General features: G+C 38.9%; 1 protein-coding gene across 1 annotated transcript in view; it reads right to left on the bottom strand.

Moving 5' to 3' along the window:
- Positions 1-18,507, bottom strand: part of ABTB2 (ankyrin repeat and BTB domain containing 2) — a 165,072-nt gene that overhangs the window by 145,696 nt on the left and 869 nt on the right. The window contains exons 2-4 of the mRNA XM_061462054.1: positions 13,659-13,756; positions 11,571-11,777; positions 5,188-5,309 (exon numbers count right to left, since the gene is read on the bottom strand). Coding sequence (XP_061318038.1) covers positions 5,188-5,191 — 4 coding nt within the window. The 5' untranslated portion in view covers positions 5,192-5,309; positions 11,571-11,777; positions 13,659-13,756. The remainder of the gene's footprint in view (positions 1-5,187; positions 5,310-11,570; positions 11,778-13,658; positions 13,757-18,507) is intronic.

Genomic DNA, 18,507 nt, shown 5'->3' with positions numbered 1-18,507 from the left:
GAGAGATAACCTAGAGCTGGTGTGTTCTGTACAACACAGCAAAATCCCATCCAGCAAAGGCCCTCAATTTTTTTGTCTGACTAGAGCTGATGGTCCAGCTCAGTAAGTTACGGAATACTCACTGCTGACCTCACCCACTACCAAGTAATAACAGAGGTACAAGCTGTATCGATGCTGAAATGAAGCCTTTTTCCAATATAGAATCATAGAATGGGTTGGAAAGGACCTTAAGATCATCCAGTTCTAGCCCTCCTGCTATGGGCAGGGATGCCTCACACTAGACCATGTCACCCAAGGCTCTGTCCAGCCTGGCCTTGAACACTGCCAGAGATGGAGCATTTACCACTTTTTTGAGCAACCTTTTTTCAGTGCCTCACCACCCTCACAGTAAAGAACTTCTTCCTTATTTCTAACCTGAACTTCCCCTGTTTAAGTTTAAACCCATTACCCCTTGTCCTATTAATACAGTCCCTAATGAAGAGTCCCAATATGCAGTAAGTCAGCTCCTTTCCCCATTCATTTTGTGCAGAATGGTCTTTTCAAAGGTTCTAATACTTTCAGAATGTCCTCTAATGTAATAATTTCAGACTATACTAATCAGTAATTCACTGGTAAACTCACTTGATAGCACTAATGAAGATTTTAAAAGAGAACACAGAATCTCAAAAAGGTAGAATTTCAGGCCAAGTCTTTGTTCTTCAGAAGGCTCAGAAATACTAATATCCCTTGTGTAAACTTGCCAGGTATTTAGAACTCACTGAAATCTTCTATGGAGAGTACGGTGAAGAAATCTTCAAGCTTGCTGGTAATCAATAGTGATCTGACCTTCTCCCTGTCTTGGTTTTAGCTATGATCTAGCATAGTCTAAAACTACATCTTGCCATTAACAATTCCACAGAAATGCTCCTGCCTACTTTCTCTACTCTGATGAAAGTCTAATAAAAGACCTTACCTGTCCTTATATAAGTTCCCTCATTGACATCCTCAGACTGTAAATTCAAACAGAATTTCTATTTAAAAAAGGTCACTCTTAATTTCTTTATTTTTCAGTAAGGTAAATCTGTTTAGCACAGAAAATCAGCACAGATCCACTTTTCTGTTGTTTGCAATGATAGATAAGGTACTACCTCTCAAAATGATTACTGTCAAGGAATAAGGGGTCATGTCTATCATGACTAATAGCTGTTAAGCAAGACCAAGTAAAATACTTCGATTGCTGAAGATCTTATACAACATCATGCTTCTGACACACATTTTCAGATATGAAAAGCATAAGAAACACTGAGAATTCATTAAAATGTCCTCTCTACTTTCAAAAGCTGCTTTTTGCAATAGATATAATTAGAGAGATAAGGAATTTGGAGTGCAATCTCTGTGCATGTGTACAGCAGATTGCTGAGATGAATATAGAAATGGTTTGCTGCTGCTGTGCAGACAGCTTAACTGGCCAACTGTGCTCCTCCAGAAGTCATTCAAAGCAACTAGCTACAAACTGGTCAGCCTCATCTTTACCCATGGGAAAGAAATGGAACAAATAATCCTGGAAACCATTTGCAAACATGCTGAGGACAAAAAGGTGATTTAGAGTAGTCAGAGTTGATTTATGAAAGGGAAATGATACCTGACTAACCTGACAGCCTTCTGTGATGAAATAGCTAGCATGAGGGATGAGGGAAGAGCAATTGATGTTTATGTTCACTTCAGCAAGGCTTTCAACACTTGCTGAAGCGTAACATCCACTTGATGATTGTAACATCCTCATTGGCAAATTGATGAATAATGGCCTAGATAAGTGGTCAGGGAGGTAGACTTAAAGTTGGTTGACCTGCTGGGCTGAAAGGCTTGGGAGCAGCATCACAGAGTTGAGCTGGAGGCCAGTTGGCAAGTTTGCAGGTGGTAAAAAAAATGTGAAGAGTGATTGATGCAGCTGGTGCTGCTATTCAGAGGGCACTCAACAGGCTGAAGAAATTACCAAACAGGAATCTCATGAAGCTCAACAAAGGTAAGCACCAAGCCCTGCAATCTAGGGAGGAATAACTCCATGTATCTGGAGGCTGAAGAGCTGGAAAGCAACTTTGGATAAAAAGACCTGGGGTTCTGGTGGAAAACAAGTTGAATGCGAGCTAGTTGTGTGGAAGGAGTTGATTCTCCCCTCTTCTCTGCACTGATGAGACACATCTGGAGTGCAAAGTCCAGTTCTGGGCTCTCCAGGGCAAGAGAGACATGGGCATACTGAGCTAGGCTGTCAAAGGGACACCAAGATTATTAAGGGACTGGAGTTTTTGTCAGTTAATAAGAGGCTGAGAGACCTGGGACTGTTCAGCCTGGAGAAGGTGTCAAAAGTATCTTTGTGTATAAATACCTGATGGGAACAGAGTAAAGAAGGTAGGTTGTTCTTGGTGGTGTCCAGTGAAGGAACAAGAAGCAATAGAACCAAACAGAAATACAGACCAAATCCACTGAAACATTAAAGCCCTCCCACTTTTTACTGTGAGGGTGGTAAAACACCAGCCCAGGTTGCCAGGGGAGGTTGTGGAGTCTCCATCTTTGGAGATATCCAAAACCAGACTGGATGCAGTTCTGAACAACCTGCTTTGAAGGTTGGACTAGCTGATCTCCAGAGGTGCCTCAACAGTTCTGTGACTTTCTGAATCCTGCTTTTTGCACTGTGAGGGACACCTAGGTGAACTCTTTTGGGCACAGCATTCTAAAGTCAGGTCCTCTGCCTATACTAGAAATCCCTGTCTTCGTTAGTGTTTCTAACACTGCTGCTGAATCCTCTTATCTTCAAATGTTTCCAGTTAGTTTTCAGTCTCCCTTAGCTGAGCACAATCTCTCTTAATTCAGCACACATTTTACAGGTAAAGACATCCTTAAATCAAACTTTCTGAGAATGAAAGTGATATCAAAGATGCTTTCTACACTTGTTAGATGCAGGAAATAGCCTCCTTCCTCAATAGTTGTTTTATCTATAATGCATTTATTCCATGTGTGTTTTGAAAACATTTTGAAGCAGGAAAAACAAGCAAATCTTGTGACATTTCACCTAATTTGAAATGCATTCCTCAACAAACATTGAAAATTTCTGCCCAGAAATTTGGAGGTAATATAAAAATACTTCTTCTAAATGCATCAGACAACTGAACAGGTGTTAATAGAAGGCCTTATTTTGGGAGATTATGGAACTGTGAAAATTATGAAATACTTTTGATCCTTTTTTTCCTATGAATAACACAACAAAATGATTGCGATGACAAAGGGTAGAGAAAACTGTCAGAATAAGAAAAACCTTATGAAAAATGCATAAAATTCCAGGCTTATAACTTGGTACTGTATCAGACTTTCTCAGTCACTAGCAGCAAGGTCTTACCAGTGACAGTTAGTGAGGGAATCATATCAAATGAAGGGGATAGAAGAGTATTTGTTTAATCACATGCCATTATTCAAGGCAAATGGTGCACTGAAACTTACCAAGGCCTATTTTCCCACTACTTCTCATTTCAGCACTTCCTGTTAATTAAAATTTTACAGTGCCTGCATTACCAAAATAGCTGCAAATAATGATGATGTTCTTCAGCATTTAACAGCTATTAATTTACAACATCCAGCTATAAAGTTACAGCAGAATCATGGAATGGTTTGGGTTGGAAAGGATCTTAAAATCATTTAGTTTCAACCCTTCTGTCATGGGCAGGGACACCTTCCACTAGGATTAAATTTCCCTAGTCACCTAGACATCTATCTGTGGTATAACACCAGCACTGACAAGTCTATATAGCCTTAGCTACCAGTGTAACCTAGTTCTCTTAATGCACTTGCAATAATCTCATTTATCTGGTCATGTGCCTCTACTATAGCGCATATGTGTGAAAACCTGCTACAGCCCCATGTGCCAGAATACTCACTTTTGGATTAACTGCATGTCAAAACTGCACTTACTACTGTAGCCATTCACTGGCTGTGATAGTAACTTGTCTCATGAGGCACTTGATAGAGAAATGACACCTACAGATTGTCACAGATACGTGTCAGGCTTCCTGGAATGTCCTCAGATCTCTTTTTTTTTAGCCAGTAATACAGTATTGATGATAACATTCCCAAGAGTTAACCACTATGATAACAGAATCAATAGAAAGAATAGCCACACAGACAGACATTTATAGTTGAATATTGTATTTTTCATAATCCTTAACAGTCAGGAAATGGTTGGGTAAAGTATTATCCTCTAACACTGCTATAAAGTGGATGCCCCAGAGCATTATTAGTCTATGCTGAGACTAGTGGTTATAAAAAATGGCAAACAATGCTGAAAAGAATTGAAGACAAATGATAGGGGATCTGCAAAGGCATAGTCCAGGTATTAAAAATCTCTTCTACCTTGTCTGAAATTATTCAGAACCTTAGGACAACAGTTGCTATATGTATTGTTGTGCTGTCATACATCAGTCTTGCAACAGATTCCCAGCTGATGCAGGATTTCATTCTACAAGGTTCTTACCAGCCCTCATCAGTGCTAATACTTTCGCATTCCCCTGGATATGCCTGATCAAAGCTTTATCTTCCCAAGGAATACCAAGCTTTGTAGCATTAGGCAGCTTCGCTGTATCACAGTAATCCACTGACTCCCTCTTGAGGCTGTCTGTGTGAAAATGCCACAACATTGTAGGTAATCTACTCCAGGATATCTATTGAACGTGTAGTAATTCAACTCACTGCAAAATGAAGAATGCTCAGGGGAAAAGACGAGAACCAGCTTTTCCGTTGCTGTGTGAACAACTGCTGTTTGACACACCTCGTGGAATGGGGGTGCAGGTGAACTGAGGCATTGCACGTGTAACACAGTTTCCAACAGATCACATCCTATACTATGGTACTATCACCACAAGGTGTCTTCCCTCATACAGCAATCAAGTGCACAACGCCTTGTGTTAGGAACTGCTTAGACTAGTTACAGGATTGCCCAGGATAACATCTGAACTGCATGGCCAGTGAAGCCACTGACTTTCTATTTATAAAACTAGAAAGAGAGATCTGTTTTCTTTCCTTATCCCTAGCATAAAACCTCTGGAAAAGGGAATGCCCCTTTCTGTTCACAATATATTGGTGAGATGAATGCACCACAGTGCACTGTTGCAGACACCTGCTTCACAAAGACAAAACCTGCATGAGGAGGAGGTTTAAACTGACTCATTTACAGATCACGTCCCCAGAGCAGTGCCTGATGAGGTGGCTCATTATGACAAAGTGTCATGCCTACTGACACAGGCATTTCTCTGTGCAGTAACATGTTCCTGAGTAACAAGATGCAACTGCAAGAAAAACAAAGGAAAAAGCAAGTGAGACAGGGATAGGGAAAATGGAGTGAGCGTAAGAACTGAGCTGACACAGAGTTTGCCCAAAGAATTGGTAAATGCTCCATCCCTGGCAGTGTTCAAGGCCAGGTTGGACAGAGCCTTGGGTGAGGTGTCCCTGCCAATAGCAGGGGGGTGGAACTGGATCATCTTAAGGTCTTTTCCAACCTAAATCATTCTACGGTTCTGTAAGAAGTGCAATGCCATAGTGGAACTTCACTGCTGTGTTTTTCTAACCCGCCTTCAGTAAGGAGTGAATCAAAACCTTGGTCACGCATCAGGTGCCTCATATTGCATGGGAATACACCTTTGAGATGACTAGCAGAGTACATTCCTGGATGCTGTGGTACATGCTATGCCATCCACTCTATATGACATGTTTCCACCACAGTGTCCTATCAGGCTTCCTGTGCTCACTGTTGGCTATCTCCTGGTTGTGCAGCCCTTGTCAGAGCTGTTTCTTGCCAGGAGATGCATTTTATGCATTTAATGCAATCACATGCTCTCCTTCACATAGATTCTATCATTTTCTGAAACTTAAAATGCCCCTGCTCACTGCTATTGGCAGAATTCAGGAGTGCCAAGCTGCCACCAGACCTGCTGGCAGTGTGTAAGGCTGATGAAACTGGAACTGGCACCTCCAGTCTAGGCCACCTTCAGGTATAACAGAGCTATGCCCAGGTATTCTCATGAACCCAAGCCAAAACACTATAAACCCTGATGGTTTTGTTTTCAGAATTACTGGGTTGTTTTTCAGGTTATCCTGAGCAGTGACAAATTTACTTGGCAAAGTTACTTGGCAGCCCTCCAGAAGCCATCCTGCTTAGGCTGGGTGTGGTATACTCCAGCATGGAATAAGGCAGGGTATGAAGCATAGAAGAGTATCAGAGTTTGTGTTGGAAGGGCCCTTAAAGATCATTCAGTTCCAACCCCCTGCCATGGTCAGGGACACCTTCCACTAGACCAGGTTGCTCCAAGCCCCATCCAACCTGGCCTTGAACACTGCCAGGGATGGGGCAGCCACAGCTTCTCTGGGCAACCTGTTCCAGCGCCTCACCAACCTCATAGAGAAGCACTTCTTCCTAATATCTAACCTAAATCTCTCCTTTTTTTAATTTAAAGCCTTGAGTATAATGTGTTCTGGGGTGGCACTGCAGGACAGTCAGATGGAGGTAGCCCTCCATGCTGTTTTTACAATTGTCTTTTACCTATTCTTTCAGATACACCAGGGCTTCATCAGCAAGGGACTGAGTATGTTCCACCCAGAGAGACCTCAGGAATAAATTAGGTACACACACCTTAGACCACAGAGGCCTGAGCTGAAAAGTGAGAACACTGTGCCAAAGGACAGTGCAGATGTATCCAGGAAATCCTCAGCACCACAAAGGACCCAGTAGCCACAGCAGTCATCTGCCACACACTGCTCATTTTAAGTCTCATCTAAATTTAGTGTTTGAACTTGATTCTTTCTGTATTCCATGAAACTCTCTTAGCCACCAACTATTTGCTGGCCTAGTTTGGTAGTGAAACAATAGTTAACACATTGAACCAGCACAGCAGCAAAGGGCAAGCAAGAGAGACAAGCACACTGCTGCACTGCTACCACCATAGCACTCATCTGGAAGGTAGGAGAGAAAAGTTCCATGATGTTTGTGGGAAAAACTACAGTAAATGAGTACTTCCAGCAACAAAATAATTAATAAAACAGTGTCAAGCATGTTAGAATAAGGGGGAAAATACCAGAGCAAAACAATATCTTCACTTGCAAAATTCTCTCTTCACTACCTTTTTTACTTTGTGACTCCTGATTTACCTTCATTTCTCTGATAAACTCAAAAGATTTTAGCTATTTCCACTAGGAAAACTTCCCTACCTGCACATAAAACTAGAGTAGAATCCTACAAATGTTTCGGCTTGAGATACACTTCATATTGTTTAAATACCTCAGAGTCAATATCATACAATGCTAATTTGGTAAATAAATGAGTGGTTGCCAAAAAGGAGGCTGACATATTAATAAAATTACATCTAAAATTTATAAGGCATAAGTGAAAAGTGCTATATATAACTCATCTATAAGTATCACTGACCATTGATATTGGCATTTTTATGAAAAACAAACAGAAAATAAAGCTTTAACACTAGGAGGTCATTGAGAAATGAAAGCTTGAGATAAAGAAAATCTTTGTTTCTCTCTCAAAGATTCGGTAACAGAGTTTCAGATAAATCTTTTTACTCTGTATAACATCATAACAGCACAGTAACTAGTATTCTAGTATTCATCACCAGATTATATTGCCCATATTAAGAAACCTTCTTCAAGGAGAAGTTTTAATCTTGGTATGTTGGAGCAGGAATTTGTAGTTTGACACATACTGCACAGTTGAGTGTACTAGCTAATGAAAACTGAGGTTTATATGATGGTACTTTTGGACCATCATAATACACTGTTCATACTTTTTCAGTATGCTTGTTCCTAGTTTTTATGTGAATGAACAATATTTTACCATCTCACCATTCTTGTGAAGATGCTGAATTATGTATACCACCACCATGGCTTTGCTACGGCAGAAGAGCATGCATAGAATCATTTCAGTTGGAAAAGGCCTTTAAGATGATCATGTCCAGCCATTCCCCAGAACTGCCAATGCCACCACTAAACCACATTTCTATAGGCCTCATCTAATTCCAACCTCAAAAGTAAAATCATGTGAAAAACAGTAGTCAGGTTAAAAAACCCACACAATAAGGTTCCCAAACTCATTGTCAATTCAGTACATGCATATGTAGCTGTGTTGTTCAGTAGTGCTGTTGGCTTGAGAACTACATAGACAACATGCATAGCCTTCAGAAACATAACACCATTCACTTTCTTCTATACTTAATTCTAGTTCTGACGCAGAGTTGCCTATTTTCATAGAACCCAGGAATATTTTTCCAACAAGGAGACAACTGACACAGGCCAATTTGTTATTGGCACTCAGGATGAAACATATGCTGTAAGCAATGGGTAGGAAATTACCAACTCCCTTTTTTCCACCTACGTCACTGGGCAGGTGTACCTGTGACACACCATCCTAAGGGAAGTATCTCAGTGCTATATAATGTTCTGTAGAAGATCTCAGTACCTGGTCCTGGAAATAAATATAGGAATAGTCTGTATGATTCAGTAGAAGTGGGGCTGGTGCCAGGATTATGAAGTATGGGATCCATCAGTGCTCAATAAAATGATGATTCAGAGATGTATCAGAGGTTGACAAAAGAATTAAAATTAAATGATTAGTGGTGGGTGGATGTCATGGGATGTCATTGAACTGGGTCATAACAAAAAACTCCTGCATTAAAATACAAGGTGAAAGACCAAGGTCTATCTCCAATCTATAGGAGAGTAGTTGGCAGTTAACTTTCAAGTAAAATGGAGCCACTTACAAATAGGATGTATTGGTTACAGTCCCTATGAGTGGTAAGCAGGAAAAGGAACAAACCCATCAATATGGAAGATGATGATGGAAAGCCCCTGCTATACAGGAAGAAAATTAAGATACCTCAACCTTCCATATCTTGAAACCTCCTTTCAGATTTCATGAAAATGTATGAATAACAATACCAAACAGAAAAGGTATTAGCACACTGTAAAAATAAAGAAAGAACCCCCTGACCATACTAACAACAAAATGAAAGGAAAATGTATTACCCTTCTCAGCCAAGTAATATGACAACCAGAGGACCACTGAAAAACAGCTGCTTTCACTCTTGGTGAATTGAAAGTAGGTGGTCAAAACTTGCTCTAATTTACATGGTTGGTATCATGTAGAACTCCTTGTGGCTGTAAAAGTTTATCAAACATTTTTACACTAAAAGTATTCAAAATTATGAAGGTAACACATTCAGTGAAAAATCTGATTTCCTCTTAAAACTGTTTAGGAGTCCACATTATGGATGAAGGCTCAACAGTGCTGCTCAAACACAGAACAAACACTGATCTTTACCAATCAAACCAGGATGTGAATATAAGCAAAGCCAGCTAGGAATGCTGACAGATCACAGTAGATGGCAGGAGGGTTGGAACTAGTTGATCTTGAAGTCCTTTCCAATTCAAGCTATTCTGTGATTCTATGATCTGTTCAGACGGTTTCAGCAAGTTTATAAGTTTGATGGTTTGTAAGTTATGATCTGTATTTTATTTTTATCCCTGCATCAATGGAAATGGCTTGTAAAACTCTTGTAAATATCTTGTAAATGGCCAGCCAGTGTGCAGGGGACAATTAAGTAGCTAGAAAGAAATGTATCAATATAATTAACCTGATAATGTCAACCTCAAGGAGATTAAAAATAGGCAACAACAAACTAGTAATTTGTTACAGTTTCCAGATAAGTTTCACCATTTCCTGGGTGTCATGAAACAGCCAAGTTCAGTTTGTATGCTCATATATCAAAAAGAATTATTAACTCTTCTAACTTTAATAAAGCAGGCACACATTTTAGAAATGTAGACCTCCACACACATAAAAATCAGGGGGCTAGGATGTCTAAAATTGATCCCATTGTCAAACTAAACCCTGTGAAGACTACTGTAGTTATGGCATTATTTTGCCTTTTAAAAAGTATGTTAGATGCTTCCATAATTTCAGCTTATCTGTTTGAGGCAGTGAGTTTTCTATAAACAGAAAACCCTAGAAAAATTAGGCGAAATGTAAAGAAGAGAACTTTGGCTTTAAGAATACTTAAACATGCAGAAGAAATTCTGCTTGGTTTCTTTTCCATGCATGTCGCTGTGGTCAACACAGTCAAGGCTTTTTATTCTACTTCAGCACAAATCAGAAGTAGCCCCTGGCAAGTGTATAAGTCTTAAACAAAATAATAGCCATCTTTGCAACCTATAACAGCACATAACTAGTCAGTGTGAAAAACTGCCTTTATTAGAAGGACTGGAACAGCTACTCAGATGCTGCCATTACACAGACTGCTGGGGCAAAGGGCATCAGCAAGCTGCTGACCATATGGCAGGCACTGTGGTGGAGCAATTATTCTAGGCTGGAAGAACTATTTTATATGTATCTAATATGCTGCTAACGGTGCTGTATTTCACTCTCACAATACCCCTTCCTTCTTGGAATCCCTGGAATTTTTGGTAGTCCTTCTGATTGTCAAAATTAAGATACATAAGCAGATGACATGCAGCCTTTTTGCCAGTATTCCGTCCTTAAATGCTTCCTATTATGATGTAAAATAAAATGACAGCTACTTAAAGGCTAAAATATTCACACCAAAATAAAAGCAGATTTTTCAAAGGTACTGAGACCTACAATTTCCATCAATACAAACAATACTGATTAATGTGTTAAAACCCCAGGATTAATTATTCCCTTAGTTCTATTTGTGACCACCTCAAGTTTTATGTCTATTACTGTTATTCCTCTTAAAAAGGGCAACTAAAAAGACAGCCACAATTCTTCTATAACAAAGCTGCATTTATTTCAGAATTCATTAGAATTATCTTTAAAATCTGAGTTATGTTCAGCATCTCTTATTCAGCTAGTTTAGAGACTATGAAAATTAATCAATTACAAATTAGCTTGCATTAAATAGATGTAGATGTATAGATAGGGCCCTCAGTGACATGGTTTAGTAGTGGTCTTGGCAGTCCTGGGATAATGGTTGGACTTGATGATCTTAAAGGTCTTTTCCAACCTAGCTGACTCTATGATTCTATGAAATGTTTTAAAGTATATTTGTATCTTTGGAATGTAAAGGTGAAAGAGAGAACATATTAAACTACATGTGGATTATAAACATGTTAAACTTAGAAAATATCTTAATAGGACCCTGGCAGCAAATCACTGAGGGCGAATTTGCAACCATTACCCTAGGTGATTCCATGGGAAACTGACCCATCAAGTCAGCACACTGGATTATTATATATGTAAAATGCTCGCTGGTACTCCAGCATACAAATATCACGTGTACATATTACAACTGTCACATGCACTGTAATAGTCTTTGATGTATTTTTGCCTGCAGAGTACCACAGCTTTCACAACTAACTTAAACAGAAAAAGATCAAGCCAAGCCTTTCTTTAGACAACTAAACATTATGTAGATACCTAACTTAAATCTCTCAGGTTTAACAGTTTTGACTTAGTGACTAGATCATGTATAGAAAATTTCCAGCTACTTCCCCATTGGTTTCAAAGACAGTGACATTTTCTCTTTTCATACCTTACAAATGCAACATGCTTTCTCCTTTGTTCTTCCTTTTTTCCCAGTGTCCACATTTGCTGAGGTTACCACAAATCCATCTTGTTTCTTGCCATTCCACTGGCTGGTTTGCTTGTTTTTTTCCCCATAAGCTTCCTATGATTCCATTATTGTCTCTTCCAGTCATGACTGTGATACTATATTCACAGGAAAATTCAGGAATCACCACTGTAAAGAACAATGTGTGATCAGATGACAAATTTCAACGCTGTTTTTGTACCAAAACTAACTGAAAGTTGACGTATGAACCCTGCCTAAATTCATCATTACAGGTGTTACATACCTTGCAACCTGTCAGTCATTCACTCAAAATGCCTCTAATGAGCGGGTTTCTTTCAAAATGGAATGCCCAAATGATAAAGCAGCATTGATATTGTTAGGTAGATGTGCAATCTCTTTTGTTCATATTCTGTAGGCCTCTAACACAGCATATATCTGGTGTGCCTCTCCATTCTATGTTTTAATCTGATGTATTACATTGATATTTTTCAGCAGAGCATCAACCTATGCTTTCTTCTGCTTAGGGATCATAGAACATATATAATGGGCAAACAGATCCTGTTCATACATCCAAGTAGCAGCTTCAGTTTAGTTCATTTTATTGGCATATTAGTAGATTATATGAATAAACCCTATATACCAGTCTAGAGCTTTACTGATGTATTCAGTTACAGAAATCTATCCAAAATTTTCAGAAGCGTGTATCTAATTTTTCCTGACAATGAAATAATAGCCTGATTTTCCAGTCATGTGGGGCAGCCAACATTTTTAATTGCCTTTACATTTCTGAACATTCAACTGGCTTGAAAAACCAGTTCATTTACTATTCTTTTCTTTCTACAAAATTAGAACACATAAAATGACACCTATTGAAGCAAGATATCTCTTGGATCAAGCACCTATATTTATACATGCAAACATCCAGCAAGCCAATTAAACACTTGACTAATTTAAAGCACATGTGACTAAGTCATACTGGATGGTTGACCCATTTAAAAGCTTAAGAGCTTCTGATTCTAACAACAGAAAAAAATATTGCTGTGCCTAGCTTTAATTCTTATGCAGAAGCATTAATGGGCAAAACCATGTTTCAAAATAGAGGTTTTATCAACTGCTATTAGGTAAATGCTTCAGACAATGCTGCTAATAATACAGAGAAGAAATGCAGAAAACCATCCATAAGCTTACTTATGGGTGCTCTAACTTGAAAGAAAACCAAATAGAAGTAAATACATTAACAACAGAAAATTTTATTTATATGTTGTGAATTTTAATAATGTAGTTTCTAGTAATAAAAATACAAAAGATGAGATATCCAGAATGCTAAATATATGTTTGAATACTGCATTTCTTGTCCTGTTATTGTTCTTCTTTCAGTTATCTCAAGAAGTATATTGCAGCTGTTTTGCCAGCAATAAATATGAAACACAACCTCTTGATGATGATGAAGAGGAGTACTGTTTATGAAAATTTAATACATTATTGCAAAACATTAATAAAGATGAATGAAATTCACCCTTTGGTAAAAATACTGCAAAATGTATTTTACTCTAGGACTGGTATATCCACTGACATTTACTAACCACATACACTGCTAAAATTTGGGGATTGGACTAGATGATCTCCAGAGGTCCCTTTTAACCCTAATGATTCTGTGATTCTGTGAACACATATGCTCCAGAGTCACTGAAATCTTTATTGTCTATAGAGAAGGAAAGAAGGAGAGAAAAAAAACCCACATTGTTTTTCTAGTGTAAAAACACTATTATTATTCTAACATGCTTTTCTGCCTCTGAGGGTAGTCTTTTTCTCTAGTGATTTAAACTAAGATCCTGCCCTAATAACTACAGCAGAGAATAGTGGAAAATTGCAAACACAAAATGAGATTTCCAATCTGCCTTTTCCTGATTTTCTGCTACATGTGTTTTCTCAGAAATCCATGTTTTCTCCCTACTGTGCCTCTCCGTATCTCACTCTGCCAACTGACAGCCCAAGTTACATGTGCTATTTATTTCCCATAAAAGCCAGCTTTAACTGATGGCTGCTTACCTTTTCCACTAGTACTGCTCTCTCCATAATCCCTTAAAGCCCTCTTCTGAAGATGTTTTATTTCACAGTGTTTTCAGCATTTTCATTGAATTTGATGACTGAAAATTCAAAAATAATGCAAGTTACTGAATGACAAACTTATTATCATGATATCTTAAGCAGACATAACTTACAGAGTATATACAGAGCTATTATCACTTATCTCATGTTCCATCTCTTGCTCTCACCATATACTATGGCTAACATGCTGGCACCTGTCACCCAGATGTTGACTGGCCTTTAATAGCATGGACTTTATGTCCACCTAATTGCATGTTTGACAAATAAAATTGGTTTGGGTGTGTATTTCCACTTTGGAATCAAGACAGCCAATGTGTTCCATCTACTGTGCTACAATGAACATTAATCTGTTCTATCAATGCTTCTCTGTTTTTCTTCTGAGTGTGCTTGCCATACTTACCCTTCGATCCTCTGTCATGTAAGTGAACTGTTAATAGTAGTATATATTCCTTGTTCAGAGATTTTTCTGTGCCCTGGTGATCACATCAGACATGACAGCAAAAGGGTCACTGGAAAAATCACTTGAAGATGTTCCTGAGGTACTGTAAATATCCCAAAGTTGGATATTTGTAACAAGGCCAATTATTCTTTCAAGCATTGAGAATAGTTTCATTATATTATTTCATATTTGGAGTAGGTGTAGTAGATGTATTTTTTTTCATGGCTGAAAATATATTCAGTAATATAAATTATATATTTATTACGTGAGCCTTTACCATGTAAACCAGAGTCTTTATTTTTTTCTTTCTGGGTAGGCACAGGTAGAAAACATATCCAAGCCTCATCTCCAGATACACAGTTTGGATACTGTGGAAGATACAAGTTTGAACATTGCTAGTAGAAGGAGAAAAAATGAAGACTCCCAAGCCTGTGATTTATTCTCAGCAGTAATCAGTTTAATTAAAAATGAGCACTCCCTGTCCTGTTTTTCTCTTTTCTGGTCTTTTAGAATAGAAGTTATGCCTCAATGCTCTGTGCTGAAGTTAAATGCTTTGGCTATGTAGTAGAGGTACTCTAAGCATACCTACTCAATAGATGTTGTACAGAACATGGGAACATTTGTGAATCTGATTTAATCATAAGCAGGAGGTAGGTACCAAGTCAGCCAGCTGAGATGGCTGACATGTAGCATGAAAGCTTTAGGTACCTATGTAACTTTATTAGCAAAGCAACAGATGCTACTGACCTTCCACTCAACTACTTCTACATCATTCGCCCGAGTGTAAATCACTGTGCGAAAACTTTACATTCAGCAGGATTTTGTGTGTATGCTTGCATGTAAGTGAAACTGACCTTGTAGTTTGTGATTAAACTCACTTTAAATAGGGAAAACAAAATATAAATGCTAAGTATTCTGACTTTTAATCTCACAAAATCTTAATTAAGGGTAAAGTGTGGTTTGGAATATGCCTCGGAAAGACAAGCAGCAACACAGAACCAGTCTCCCCAGGTAAATAAAGATGACTAATTTGGAATTGTTTGAAGTTTGTTGACATAATGCATATATAACAGGAGGCTTATGCAGGCAAATAAGATGCCGCAGGAATCAAATATCAGAAGGGGGGGGGGAAGGAAATGAATAAAGATACCCACAGCAAGGCATCGGAGGTTGGAGCACCTCCCTTATGAAGACAGGCTAAGAAAGTTGGGGCTGTTCAGCCTGGAGAAGCTACATGGAGACGTCAGAGCAGCTTCCAGTGTCTGAAGGGGCCTACAAGGATACTCTTCATCAGGGACTGTAGCGATAGGACAAGGGGTGATGGGTTCAAACTAAAACAGGGTCAGTTCAGATTAGATATAAGGAATAAGTTCTTTACTGTGAGGGTGCTGAGGCACTGACACCAGTTGCCCAGGGAAGCAGTAAATGCTGCATCCCTGGCAGCGTTCAAGCCCAGGCTAGATAGAGCCTTGGGTGACACAATCTAGTGTGAAGCATCCCTGCCCATGGCAGGAGGTTCAAACTCGATGATCTTAAGGTACTTACCAACCCAAAGAATTCTATAATTCTATGAATTTAAAGCAGTATTCAGTGCTTTCTTCACTGAAAAGATAGAAGATTAAGGTGAGAGGACAGAAATTTTTTGTATTCTTTTCATACTCAGCTTTGTATATGCCCTTATCAAACATAGTTGCTTGGTTTTAGTATAGCTAACATGTAAACATTCTTGATGCCATTGATATTGCCACCTGCTCTCCCTTGGATTTTTTTCTTTTTGGCATATTCTCTTAGCCAGTATTTAATCTCTTCTTGCTTTTATGCACACATACACATATGTAGATACACATATATCCTTTCATCTAGTCTTCCAGTTATAATAAGGATTTTTGAAAAATGAAAGAGAAGTAGTTTTTGCCAGTTACTCTTACTTTGAAATGAATTTGTGGTAAACAAGCTTATTTACACACATTTGTTGATAGGAAGTGTTAAACTTTAAAGGAAAAGCAAACAGTAACTCTTCATTAAAATGTCCACATTGCCCTCATTTTGCTGGTTAAGCAAAGTGAAATATCAATTACTTGATTAAAAAAAAATGTGTATGCTATCCTAATAGTAAATCTACGAGACCAGTCAACCAGCCTTTCCTTAAGAAAAGACCGTTCTGTTGTAAAAGACATCTTAAAAAATAAAGGCTGGAAGAACATGGAAGAACATGGAAGAACACCACGTAAGTCTGAAGGAGTACCTGAAAAGATCATTAAATGTTCTCAGAAACAGCTGACAGTGAGGCCTACAAACTTAGCTTGCAAAGTAGGAGCTGACACCTTGAAACCAAAGTTTCCGTGGGTTGAGACCTTGTTGTGAAGCAGGATACTTTTTCTTTGGCTGATAGCATGAAAGGCTTCTTGATCAGTAGGAAGACTGCTTAGATTTTTGTGGAAATCCAAGCTAAACTATATTTAAACTAAAGCTTAACTTCTGTTTATCTTTTCCAAGGATCATCTGAATGTAGTGGAAGTCATCAGAGGTTGTACAGAAGTTGTAGTAGAGGTAGCCTGATGATATATATTTACTATAAAAATATTAGAAATACAGGCAGTTTATCTTTCTTGCTCTTCTTTATAATGTTGGTTATCATGTTGAGTAAGAAAACATTATGAGACTTGAAGACATGAAAGAAATGTCTCAAATAAGGCTGAAGCATAAAAAATGGGAGTTCTCACCACTGAGGAAAAGGAATACCATTAGTGATATACATTGGGTATATAAGTAAACCATACGTATAGATATATACATAGGGTATAGCACTCTAATACATAATAACACATACCAGGATGAAGCAAATGTCTGTTACGCTATTTTTTGTATCTGTTAAGAGAAAAAAAAATGTAGACAGTCTGTCAGATAAGCATTTTTCCCCATTTCATTTCTTTCTGACAGGCTGTGGGTAAACAGAGCTGCTGTGATTCACTGTTGTAATATGTATTCTGCAAAGAACCATACTGGGATTCTTGACAAAGAATGACAGGGGGGAAGAAAACAAACCAGTGCACACACAAACAAAACTTGCTGGCTCAGTTGCTTTTATAAACTAGTGACTTCTGCAAACCAGATTTGGGTAATTTCTGTTTGTTTGGACAGGTCTATCTGCTGTGATTGCCCCCAGTCATTGTCATTAGAGAAGAATTAGTAAAGCAAAAGGTTTGCATATTTTAGTTTTCTAAAATATGATCTGAAAATGTACCAGTTTCTCATCTGATATGATGAAAAACTGAACACAAGCTGGTAATGTGCACTTGCAGCCCAGAAAGCCAACCGTGTCCTGGGCTGCATCAAAAGGAGCATGACCAGCAGGTCGAAGGAGGTGATCCTGCCCCTCTACTCTGCTGTCATGAGACCTCACTTGGAGTATTGTGTGTAGTTCTGGTGTCCTCAACATAAAAAGGACATGGAACTGTTGGAACAAGTCCAGAGGAGGCCACAAGGATGCTCGGGGCTGGAGCACCTCCTGTATGAAGACATGCTGAGAAAGTTGGGGCTGTTCAGCCTGGAGAAGAGAAGGCTGCGTGGAGACCTCATAGCAGCCTTCCAGTATCTGAAGGGGGCCTATAGGGATGCTGGAGAGGGACTCTTCATTAGGGATTGTAGTGATAGGACAAGGGGTAACGGGTTCAAACCTAAACAGGGGAAGTTTAGGTTGGGTATAAGGAAGAAATTCTTTCCTGTGAGGGTGGTGAGGCACTGGAATGGGTTGCCCAGGGAATCTGTGAATGCTCCATCCCTGGTAGTGTTGAAGGCCAGGTTGGACAGAGCCTTGGGTGACACGGTCTAGTGTGAGGTGTCCCTGCCCATGGCAGGGGGGGTTGGAACTGGATGATCTTAAGGTCCTTTCCAATCCTAACTATTCTATGATTCTAGCATATATATGTAGTTTTCTCCACCTGTCTGGGGCCAGGAACTCCATATAGAAATACACACTGAAGTGCAAATCCACAGAATAACTGGTAGAGATCCTCATCCATCTTTCCAGTGCCCAATGTCACATAACCTAACAGTTTCAGATAGATTATTCATGTTGCTGAAGGGTTTTACACCACATTTTACCTCAGAAATAGGAAAACCAACTGCCTTTAAGCTGCTTCTGTCACCTGTAGTGATACAGCTGCCTAATGGCATAACTGTATTTACCTCATCATTTGTAACTATAACCTAGTGAGTATTATTAAATCAGAATTGGATTTCTTTTAAGGTTACAAACTTAGGTCTCCAAAGAAATACTGTTTACAATTAGGCACGTATGAATTATGACCACTATTTAATGCATCACCTGAGCCTCATCTGAGGTACAGT

The sequence above is a fragment of the Pezoporus flaviventris genome, unplaced genomic scaffold (genome assembly GCF_033815535.1).
Source record: "Pezoporus flaviventris isolate CSIRO_AGI_PZ_B2104156 unplaced genomic scaffold, CSIRO_AGI_Pfla_v1 ptg000035l, whole genome shotgun sequence".
NCBI lineage: Eukaryota > Metazoa > Chordata > Aves > Psittaciformes > Psittacidae > Pezoporus > Pezoporus flaviventris.
This window is presented reverse-complemented; position numbering and strand designations above follow the sequence as displayed.